We start from the raw sequence: 12,544 nt of genomic DNA, 5'->3' as shown, positions 1-12,544 counted from the left end.
TTACAGGCTGCATTCCATGTAATGGACACTCAGGGAGAGTGGGAAATCTCAGGAAGGAAGCAGAGGCATACCAATCTGCACAGAGCCTGTGCCCAGGATCTTCAGAAAGACTCCATCAACTATAAACAATGCATTCACAGGCTAATCAGTCAACACTGAGAAAGGCAATACTTGATTGCAGATTAGTGTCTGGATTGTCCTCTAGTCCAGATGACAGTGACTCTCAATTCCATGAGCATTGGATTGGTACTGGTTGGCTTATTTTTCAATTGCAGATAAGTCATCCAGACAAATGATTTTTTTTGTGTGTTGATTTCAGTCAGAAGAAGGTGACATCTCGGGTACTATGATTTTTCAGCATTACCAGGTTTCCACCATTGAGAACACTCTTGTGCCCTTTATGTCTCCCTTTAATTACCCAGATATTTTCCTCAGTGGATCTTGCGAAGAATTTCCTCATGATGAATGCCATGTTTTCTAGCAGTATTCACAACTCATTTGTCATTAAGGAATACACATTGCAGGACATTTCCACAGCCAAACTCTGCTTGAAGGGATGAATCCTAGGAGTCAGAGCTATCTTACGCTTCCGATGTTCCTTAGTTCTGCCCCCACTCACAGAACTAGGTGTCAATACAATGAGAATCATTATCAAAAACACAATTGGCTCCTAATGATGTGATTCTATTGCTTACATTGGGTGGCCTGCAGTATATACCCCATTGAGGTGAGAAGCACTCATCATCAACTGTTTATATCAAAGCAAAATCTAACTATATCAAAACAGAAAGCCATGATATTTGACAGAAGAAATACGTAAGTTAGCACCTTACACATCTGGCAATTTCAACATCCAAGCAGAGCTTGGCTGTGTCTTTGTGTGGCTGCAACAAGGATGCCCCCTTTCACTTTGACTACTTTGAAGATGTCTGAGAATAAACCAGTTTTAGGTTGCTCTTCCAGTGAACTGAAGGTGTAATTTCAAATTGCTAGCTGTGTAGCACAAGTTAGAAAGGCTGCAGTGATAGTGAATCAGTGTGCTAAGTTTGGATAGTAGACAGCCTTTCAGCAGACTGGATAGACAATGGCTCCCAAACTACACCATCACTGTACCACCTAGAAAGGCAGATTTGACCCCGAATCACAGACGTCTGATCCCAAACTGTCAGGTGTGTTTACAGACATTTTTAATCTCCCAGTGTAGAGTGCCCTCCTGCTTCAAAACATCCACCATTGTCCCTGTACCTAAGAAGACCAAGGTAACATGTCTGAATGACTGGCATCCTGTCACTCTTACCTCAGTAATAAGCAAATGCTTTGAGAGGCTGGTCAAGGCCTACATCTGTAGCATGCTGCCACCTACACTAGACTCCCTACAATTCGCCCACCGACACAACCGATCGACAGATGACGCATTAGCCACAGCTCTACACGCTGTCTTTACACATCCGGAGAAGAGGGATGCTTATGTGAGAATGCAGTTGGACTACAGTTCAGCATTCAACACCATAATTCCCTCCAGGCTCCACAAGAGGCTCAGAGACCTCGGTCTTCACCCGGCCTTGTGTAGCTGGTTCCTGGACTTCCTGTCAGATTGCTGGCAGGTGGTAAGAGTGGGCTCCCTCACCTCTGCCCCTCAACACAGGGCCTCCTCAGGGTTGTGTACTAAGCCCCCTCCTTTACTCTCTGTATACCTATGACTGTGTCACCACCCACAGCTCCAATCTGCTAATTAAATTTGCTGATGACACTATCAAAGTTGCTGGTGAACGCAGCAGGCCAGGCAGCATCTGTAGGAAGAGGTGCAGTCGACGTTTCAGGACTAACTGAAGGAAGAGTGAGTAAGGGATTTGAAAGTTGGAGGGGGAGGGGGAGGGGGAGATCCAAAATGATAGGAGAAGACAGGAGGGGGAGGGATGGATCCAAGAGCTGGACAGGTGATTGGCAAAAGGGGATACGAGAGGATCATGGGACAGGAGGTCCGGGAAGAAAGACAAGGGGGGGGGGACCCAGAGGATGGGCAAGAGGTATATTCAGAGGGACAGAGGGAGAAAAGGGAGAGTGAGAGAAAGAATGTGTGCATAAAAATAAGTAACAGATGGGGTACGAGGGGGAGGTGGGGCATTAGCGGAAGTTAGAGAAGTCGATGTTCATGCCAGCAGGTTGGAGGCTACCCAGACGGAATATAAGGTGTTGTTCCTCCAACCTGAGTGTGGCTTCATCTTTACAGTAGAGGAGGCCGTGGATAGACATGTCAGAATGGGAATGGGATGTGGAATTAAAATGTGTGGCCACTGGGAGATCCTGCTTTCTCTGGCGGACAGAGTGTGGATGTTCAGCAAAGCGGTCTCCCAGTCTGCGTCGGGTCTCGCCAATATATAAAAGGCCACATCGGGAGCACCGGACGCAGTATATCACCCCAGTCGACTCACAGGTGAAGTGTTGCCTCACCTGGAAGGACTGTTTGGGGCGAGACCCAACGCATTCTGACATGTCTATCCACGGCCTCCTCTACTGTAAAGATGAAGCCACACTCAGGTTGGAGGAACAACACCTTATATTCCGTCTGGGTAGCCTCCAACCTGATGGCATGAACATTGACTTCTCTAACTTCCGCTAAGGCTCCACCTCCCCCTCGTACCCCATCTGTTACTTATTTTTATGCACACATTCTTTCTCTCACTCTCCTTTTTCTCCCTCTGTCCCTCTGAATATACCTCTTGCCCATCCTCTGGGGTCCCCCCCCCCCTTGTCTTTCTTCCCGGACCTCCTGTCCCATGATCCTCTCGTATCCCCTTTTGCCTATCACCTGTCCAGCTCTTGGCTCCATCCCTACCCCTTCTGTCTTCTCCCAGCATTTTGGATCTCCCCCTCCCCCTCCAACTTTCAAATCCCTTACTCACTCTTCCTTCAGTTAGTCCTGACGAAGGGTCTCGGCCTGAAACGTCCACTGCACCTCTTCATACAGATGCTGCCTGGCCTGCTGCGTTCACCAGCAACTTTGATGTATGTTGCTTGAATTTCCAGCATCTGCAGAATTCCTGTTGTTTGCTGATGACACTACACTGATTGGCCTAATCTCAAATAACAATGAGGCAGCCTACAGAGAAGAAGTCATCACCCTGACACAGTGGTGTCAAGAAAACAACCTCTTCCTCAACGTTGCAAAAGCAAAGGAGCTGATTGTGGACTACAGGAGGAATGGAGACTGGCTAACCCCTATTGATATCAATGGATCTGGGGTTAAGAGGGTGAGCAGCTTTAAATTCCTCAGCATAAACATCACCGAGGATCTCATATGGTTTGTAAATACTGACTGTGTAGTGAAAAAGGCACAACAGCGCCTCTTTCATCTCAGACAGTTGAAGAAGTTTGGTATGGGCCCCCAAATTCTAAGAACTTTCTACAAGGGCACAACTGAGAGCATCCTGACTGACTGCATCACTGCCTGGTATGGGAACTGTACTTCCCTCAATCACAGGAAACTGCAAGAGTGGTGCGGACACTACAGCACATCTGTAGATGTGATCTTCCCATTATTCAGGACATTTAAAAAAGACAAGTATGTAAAAAGGGCCCGAAGGATCATTGGAAACTCAAGTCACCCCAACCACAAAGTGTACCAGCTGCTACCATCCGGGAAATGGTACCGCAGCATAAAAGCCAGAACCAACAGACTCCGGGACAGTTTCTTCCACCAGGCTATCGGACTGCTTAATTCATGCTGACACAACTGTATTTCTGTGTTATATTGACTATCCTGTTGTACATAATATTTATAATTGCACATTGCACATTTAGACGGAGGCATAACATAAAGATCTTTGCTCCTTATATATATATGAAGGATGTAAGTAATAAAGTCAATTCAGTTAAATTCAAAGCTTCACTCTGCACCTCAGAGCCAGCTAGGTGCAATCTGAGCAGGGCCTTCCTCACAATGAACAGGTGCGTGCTTCTGTTCTTGTAAAAGAAATGCCAGTTCTCGTGTGCTATCTCCTGTCTGGCAACAGGGACAACGTCTGTTCAGGTCTCGCAGCTCTTGCAAAGGAAGCAATCTGTTGGTAGTTTATGGAGAATATCGTTCTGCTCTCATGTCATCAAGCTTAGCTCCAGAAGAAGTGCGAGTTGCTTCTGGGTTGCACAAATCCATTGAAACCAGCAGGTTTTTTTTTAACCTGAGTAGTGAGGACATCAGACTGCTCCCTGGTTTAAAGCCCAACTTGAGGACATCACTATAGGAGTTCCTCAAGGCAGAGTCCATCTCAATTGTTTCATCAATGAAAATCCTTCTGTAATAAGATCAGAAGTGGGGAAGCCTGAGGGTGGTTGTAGAATGATGCAGTCTAATAAAGCCCATAGCAAGACCAGACAATGTTTAAAGCATAAGCTGATAAGTGGTAAGTGGTAAATAAAATGCCACAGTAACGGTCTCCAGTGAAAAAGTTTCCCGATTCTAGGTATTCAATGATATTACCATCACTGTATGCACAACAAGCATTCAGAGAATCACCTCAAAAGCTTTTCCACCATCTACAAGTCAGGATTGGGAAGGAATAATTTTCACCAGCTTAGATGACACAGCCAACATAAACTCAAAAAGAAATCCTATCATATTAAAAGGCTTCACTTTAATTTCAAGGGCATTTAACAAAAATTGTTGTATTAGGCTAGACTTTAAATTCTTAATGACTGAAATTTTGCATCTTATCACTGCTGCTCTATGAAACTTAGGATCTTCAACATACACATAAATACTGAACTACAGACACAAGAGATGGCCGAGGCTGGAATCTGGAGTTTTTAAAAAAAAAACAAACTGCTAGAGGAACTTAGTGGTAGAGGTACAATCAATTTTTCAGATCAAGTCCTGCATCAAGACTGAAATCCTTCAGTTGGTATCAGCAATTCCCTGTTCAACCACAGGGCGCACTGTTTCATTAACTTTCCAAGAGTTAGAAAGTTCTGAGATGCCTTTACACAAAGAATTTGATGGACAGGCACAAATGACTCAAGAAATTCGGTTGTTTGAAGTTCCACAGGCACTTCATATACACTTAAAGTTTTCTGATCTCTGAAGACAATTAATTGCTTTGTGCTTGGATTACATAATGAGTTAAGCAAGGATGTTGAGATAACTCAAGGTCAGTTTATTGATCCCGTTAGTTATTGACACGTGTTTCTTTTTCCTCATTATTGGAGTTTGATAATAAATCTTATAAACCTCTAATTTCAAAATAATGCTTAACCTGATACAGCACACTCCACAGATTATACTTCTTGTACTGGTAAACTTTTATTATCTAGCTTTGTTTGCAGTTGCATTCACGGAATAGTTACAACTCACAATATACAAGCTCTACCCCGATTGAAGTATAATAATATTATACATGCTTGCTGCATCTAGTTGATGATTCATTAAAAACTTATCCTGCTTCAAATGCACTCAGATGCTTGGTAGCTGTAATTTAGTAGTTTAATTAACTTCAGATTAAAATTAAATCCATTATAGAATGATTGTGTTCAATATTAGATTCAATTAGAGATTATATGGAAGAAACAGGAGAAGCAAAATCATGAGAGAATTATGTCCTGCGTGAGGAACAATCTCCATTAGCTTTGTACACTTTTTTCCTTTTAGCTTCAGTTTTATCTCCCTCCAGGTGGTGCAGTTTACATTGCCTACTTGAGTAAAATCATTTGATGCCACTTAATATGAATATCTTTTGTTTTTCCTTGAGTATTTTTGCTCAGGAATTGTTTGGATAAAAACCTGTTGTTTATTTTTTGAATACTTTTGCTCATAAAGATCCATAATCTGTGAACCCAAACAGTCAAGAGATTATGAATGTACAGCCCATGGCAAAACACGTATTCAATGGAGATAATAACTTAATTATGAATTCTTCCCAAATCCCCAGTTCTTGAATACTCATTTCTGATGCTGATTTAGTTAATGCTAACTCCACAAGGACCAAAGCTTGAAAGGCTCACACTTGATCCCTACCCTCACTTACCATACTCCCTTCATCATTCAATATGATTTATCAATAAGCTGTTTGATCAGACAAACATGAAAGAGAATATGATTCACTGATGATTTTGCTTTCCCTTCTATTTTGGAGTGTATACTTGCAATGAGCTATTAAGTATTGAACTCACCCAAGAACAAAGTAATTAATATTCTGAATTATTAACTAAGGTCAAGATTTGAATCCAAACTCTGCTAACTTTAACAGAAGATGCAAGGTGAGCCTAGGATCTCAGATTACAATTATCAAGATAGTTTGTTGTGGGGATGGTCCCACTTCAAAGGTGACTGTGCAAAATAATCACACTTGCTGGATCAGAGCTGCCTACAGAACACAGCAAACAACACTGGATTCTACTTCATCACTGAACTTCAGTTAATTACACTGGGGCTCCATACCAGAAATATACCCATACTACGTTGTCCACCCTCGAGTTTCAGTTACAGAACAGATAGGTTTTGCGTTCTTTGCACCAGAGGTGGGGTGCATTGGTTGTCAATCAGAAAGTTGAGAGGTATCCTGCAGCACTAAGGCTGATGGAGCACTGGACTCAGAATAGAAAGCCCTCTCAGAGAGCTGATCATCAGATGGCTGTTGCTGTGCTGTGGAAACAACCACTGGAAGACTCTGTATAATCACTCCTGAAGTGCTGATGCCAATACTGGATACCAAAAGACTGTTTGTTTCCTCGGACTGGGAAGGAAATTCTGTAGCTGAAGAGTTATGAGATGGGATTTGTAATACTGAGCAAGTAACGCTGGACGGAGCACCAGCTGGAACAAGAGAATAGGTTTGTTTAGATTCCTGCATCTGAGGGGATGGGGAGGAGAAGATGGGCGATGTTGAGGATGAGGAGGCAGATGCAACAGTCTGGTTAGAATCACTAACTACAGTGACTTCTCTGCTTTCCTCTTGAATGAGGGCATTGAAGCCATCCAGATCTGAACAATTAATTGCAGGTTCGGTGATGAATGATTGGTTGTTTGAAGATTCCTGGCTAGCATCTGGTGTGGTCTGCATTAGAGCCTGATGTAGGTTGTCTGTAGAACTTGAATCAACTGGGCTAAGTAAAGGGCCTTCCTGTTCTAAAGACGAGCTAGTTTCAACTTCATTCTGGGATATTGTCTGTTGAGTTGGAGCAATCAGGCTGACCTGTTGTAACAGTTGCAGCTGGCTACTGGAGGTTACATCATCCCCATCTGGGCTGGATTCAGACACCATAGAATCTCTTATTGTAGGATGTTCATTTACAGCTTCTTGAACAATGGGGTTAGTTGGATTTAGCTGGTGGCTAACAATAATATTCACCTCTCCTTTGCTAAAGGATGTGACTGATCTTGATTGAAGATCACTAGACATTGAAGGAGAATTGCCTTGGTTAGCATGATGCACCTGCAGATGTAGAACTCCTAGTTCACTACTTTCACTGCTGTGGGACAAATCACGATGTTGATTCTTATGGCTGCGTAGTGAATCTTCTCTGACAAAACTTGCTTCACACAAGTCACATTTGAAAGGCTTTTTGGCATCCAGTTTGACCACTAACCTTGAACTGTTTTGCTTACGACCATCAATATCTTTCTTCCCTGCACCAGTCTTGTCCTTACCTATATGATGTTTCTTCATGTGCATAAGCAGGTTACTCCGTTGCTTTGAATCAAAGCAGCAAAATTTGCATCTGAAAGGTCGATCTTCAGAATGAATCCTTTCATGCACCTTCAGAGATCCTTTACTGGAACAGGAGTAGCTGCATTGCAAGCACTTTATCGGCTTATCTGGCTGGTGAGACCTTACGTGCTGCCGAAGAGTGGATTTATTGCCACACTGGAAGTCACAGTGAGGGCACTTGAAAGTGTTCTCCATGCTATGCTTCACACGGACATGAGATCGAAGATTCCCCTTCATGGCACAGCGATAATCACAATAGTCACACTGGTATGGTTTTTCACCAGAATGGATGCGCATGTGTCTCTTTAGGTCTGAATTGATTTTAAATTTAGCATCACACAATTGGCATTGGAAAGGAGCATCACCTGGGTAGCAGAGCAGAAATATACATACAAGATTATACAAGGCATGCTTCAAAACTAAACTTAAAGGTGAACAATATGTAATCTTAGACACCACCAGGTTTATACAAGACAGTGTTCAAAAAATGAATAATTTAATTATCTGAGGCTATTGGTAGTCATTCATAAAGAACAGATTTATGTTTCTGTGTATGCCAATTTTCATGATGACTAAGACTGGAAGTGACAAGTGCTTTAAAATATTCTAGCAAATAAAACATGTTTTTCCCCTCTGTTTCAACATTCGACTCTTTCAAATGTTCTTATGTCATCAAACTGCATGCTTTACAAGCATTTTTAAAAGGTCTTCAGCAGAAAATTTTCAAATACCTCCACGGGAGACTGTGAAACTTGATCAATAAATCATAAGACAAGATAATGTGATTTGGATAGATCACAAATGGCAGAGTATGCGACATAACAGTACATGAAGAAGGAAGCAGCAAAAGAAATAAAAATCAGTGATGTCAAACATGAGAGCAAAAACAGAAACTAGCTCAAGGCAAATTAATAGATTGCAATAAGCAGATAACAATCTTAGATTATGAAAATCATAAAAAACAGTTTTTGTGGCTTTTAAAAATAAATTCATAACTGAATAAACAGAATTCTATATTTATGCACAAACTTTGATAGTTAAGAATATAAAGCCATGCACAGCAGGTGTCAAGCATTTTCACATTTCTGTTCTCAAAAGTCTAAAAATTCTAAACATAGAATCAGTTGGTTACTGGAATGTTTTAGGGAGTTTCCATTCAAGTTTTATTTTTCAGTTTGCTTTTCTAAATGTACTATATTGTTTAAATGTTTTACTATTACAGAAATTATTTATCTTTAGATTGGTTGTTGATCTTAATGAACAATGGTTAAGAACGGTTAATGTACACAATACAAATCTTATGTTAAGTCAGAGAATGAGTATTCTAATTGCAATGTGACCTAAACTAATTGCCTATTATAAAATATTAGCAATATAATTTGCAAATGTACAGCAGATTTGGAGTATTGGCCCTCATAATATCATAGTGGCAGCATTCAAATTTTACCACAGCTATTAATCACTGGCAGTGGCTATGCACAAACAATAGACAGCCTCGATCTGACATTTTGCTCAAACTAACTTTGTCAAGTATCAACTGAGATATGGCAGCTGTCCATACCCATAGTCTGCTGATTTATCATAACAGAATCTTAGTTCTACAACTATTTGTTTCCTGTGTGGCCTTTCAGTACATGTTATACTTGTTATACTGAGTGTTTTTTTTGTTTAGCAGCAGAGCATATTTTACAGTGAAAACCCTACAGTACCTAATCAGATACAAGCACCACCCAGTGTGGTAATTATACCTAGAAACATAAAAAAAACTACAGCACAATACAGGCTCCTCAGCCCACAAAGCTGCGCCGAACATGTCCTTACCTGAGAAATTACCTAGGGTTACTCACAGCCTTCTATTTTTCTGAGTTCCATATACCTGTCCAGGAGCCTCCTAAAAGACCCTTTCGTATCCGCCTTCACCACCGTCGCCGCAGCCCATTCCATGCACTCACCACTCTCTGTGTAAAACAACTTACCCCTTTATCTCCTCCGTACCTACTTCCAAGCACCTTAAAACTGTGCCCTCTCGTGCTAGCCATTTCAGCCCTGGGGAAAAGCCTCTGACTATCCACACGATCAATGCCTCTCATCATCTTATACACCTCTATCAGGTCACTTCTCATCCTCCATTGCTCCAAGGAAAAAAGGCCGAGTTCACTCAACTACCTAGAGATTCCAAGGACTTGACTCTGTATCTCTACTAACTTATGGGATTTGAAACTAGTGCTATGGGTGCTCCAAATAGTTTTTGTCTCTGGAATGTTAAAGCCAGCAGTTAGGAATCCCATAGCCTCTGAAGCATCACAAACTTCGAGCAGTGGATGCTTCTGCGACAACATCCCAGCTGCAGGACACGTGCTTTAGAATGATTCCCAGCTCTAGCAATGTTGTCCTAGAATAGTTACACTGTTAGCATTTAATGAGAACGTAGATGTGTCCTATTCACAAAAACACTACAAATTCAATCTGCCTATTACCACCTGTTCAGTTTTTACTGTTCCTTCATTTTCAGCATGAGGGTATCACCAGCAAGGCTAGCGTTTATTGTCCATCTCCAATTCCCTTCTGAATGAACTGTCTTCCTGAACTGTTGTCCTTCCAGTGAAGATACTTCCCCAGAACTACTGGGGAAGATTTTACATGATTTAGGTCCAGCAACACTGAAGGGCTGGCAATATATTTCCAAGTAAGGGCAATGCATGATAAGGTAAGGAACCTGCAGGCAGTGGTATTTCCAACTGTCTACTGCCCTTGTCCTTCTTAGTGGTAGAGGGTGGGAGATGCTGTCTCAGCAGCCTGAGTGAGTAACTGCAGTGCATTTTATTGATGGTACACACTGAAGCCACTGCATGTCATTGGCCGAGGGCATGAATGTTTAGGGTAGTGGATAGGATGGCAGCCAAGTGGATTGTTTTGCTTGAATGATGTTGAGTTTCTTGAAATTGTACTCATCGTTTGAAGTGGAAAGTACTTTATTATGCTCCTGAATTATGAATAGGAAGTGCCTCCAAAAAGAAACACAAAATATTGGACATATTCAGCAGATCAGGCTGCATCTGTGGGAAGAGAAACAGAGCTAATGTTTCTGATTGGAGATCCTTCATCCTGGAAGTCAGTGGAGTTGAAGGAGAAATTGTTCAATGTGACAGCAAGTTCAACCACACGAATGAGTATGTTGGTGGAAGGGAATTGGTTGGCCTCTTTTCAAGGAAGAAGCAGAGGTTCCTCAGATCTTCCTCATGTACAGTAGGATAGAGGTGTAAAAAGATTTTACATCATAGTAAAGATGAGCCTGCTGGGACCAGGTAATTGGACACTGAATGTCACAAAGTTCATCAGATGGATATATTGTAAGTAGGAAAGAAATGGACCTGAGGAGAAAGGATAGGGTTAAGGTTGAAAGAATAATTCTGATAAGGCAAAAGTATTCTAAAACAATAAGTCTGCCAGGGTTGTTTGTTTGTAGATTTCAGGGAGGAGAAAGAAGTCCAAAATAAACAGGGCTGGGATACAGTAAGAGTGGAAGCTGTGGACAGAAGATCTCCTAAGGAAATGAAGTCCATGACTGCCTGGATGACCATGGCTTACGTTCAATGATTGGGTAATTATCCAAAGGGAGGTATGAGATACCCAACAGCCGACGTTTGGCCTCTACAAGATCGTCTCCAGACCAGTTTAGCACAAACTTTTTCAGCAGGTTTAATGATGACATCAGGGCTAGTTCTTAGTGAATGGAGTGCTGCAAGCTCAGAAGGAAGTAGGTTAGAATACAAGAGGGGAGTGGAAAAAATGTCTCAAGTCAGCTCTCAATCACTACCCATATGATCAAAGACACCATTGACAATACCATCAAGTACTCATAAATTCAGTGGAAGCAACTTCAATGGACGGTCTGCAGCAGTCAGAGCAGCCTAGAGAAGACACTGAAGTGGTCCAATTAGGTAGCTCATCACCACTTTCTCAAGGGCAAGCAGGAGCCAGAAAGAAACATTTGCCTTGTCAGCTTCATCCATTCCCCGAGAAATGGATCAATAGAAAAAGCTACTGAGTGGGTCCTTCTATAAAGGTCAGCATTTACAAATGCCTAGAACAAGACTGTACCTGGTTCAAATATTTTGTTCATGTCCAGACACTGGGATGACCATTTGACTAAGATATCCTAAACGGTTGGCAAAGAGAGAATGGAAATTTGGGGGAAATAATGTACAACTACAACAATTTGTTCCCCCATCTAGTTTGGGACAATTTGTTTTATGGGAAGGATGTAATAGAGAAATGGAGGTCATTTAAAGGTGAAATTTTGAGGGTACAGGATCTTTACGTTCCTGTTAGGTTGAAAGGAAAGGTTAAAAGTTTGAGAGAGCCATGGTTTTCAAGGGATATTGGGAACTTGGTTCGGAAAAAGAGAGGGATCTACAATAAACATAGGCAGCTTGGAGTAAATGAGGTGCTCGAGGAATATAAAGAATGTAAAAAGCATCTTAAGAAAGAAATTAGAAAAGCTAAAAGAAGATATGAGGCTGCTTTGGCAAGTAAGGTGAAAATAGATCCAAAGGGTTTCTACAGTTATATTAATAGCAAAAGGATAGTGAGGGATAAAATTGGTCTCTTAGAGAATCAGCGTGGACGGCTATGTGTGGAGCCAAAAGAGATGAGGGAGATTTTGAACAATTTCTTTTCATCGGTATTCACTAAGGAGAAGCATATTGAATTCTGTAAGGTAAAGGAAACAAGAAGGGTGGTATGGAAAGTATAATAATTAAAGAAGAGGAAGTACTAGCGCTTTTAAGGAATATAAAAGTGGATAAGTCTCCTGGTCCTGACAGGATATTCCCTAGGACCTT

General features: G+C 41.7%; 1 protein-coding gene across 1 annotated transcript in view; it reads right to left on the bottom strand.

Moving 5' to 3' along the window:
- Positions 1-5,163: 5,163 nt before the first annotated feature.
- The window catches only part of zfp64 (zinc finger protein 64 homolog (mouse)), a 77,540-nt gene continuing 70,159 nt past the window's right edge, over positions 5,164-12,544 (bottom strand). The window contains exon 6 of the mRNA XM_072239854.1: positions 5,164-8,065. Coding sequence (XP_072095955.1) covers positions 6,528-8,065 — 1,538 coding nt within the window. The 3' untranslated portion in view covers positions 5,164-6,527. The remainder of the gene's footprint in view (positions 8,066-12,544) is intronic.

The sequence above is a fragment of the Mobula birostris genome, chromosome 2 (genome assembly GCF_030028105.1).
Source record: "Mobula birostris isolate sMobBir1 chromosome 2, sMobBir1.hap1, whole genome shotgun sequence".
In the NCBI taxonomy this organism is placed as follows: Eukaryota; Metazoa; Chordata; class Chondrichthyes; order Myliobatiformes; family Myliobatidae; genus Mobula; species Mobula birostris.
The sequence above is the reverse complement of the archived record's forward strand: the minus strand, read 5'-3'. Positions and strand labels throughout refer to the sequence as shown.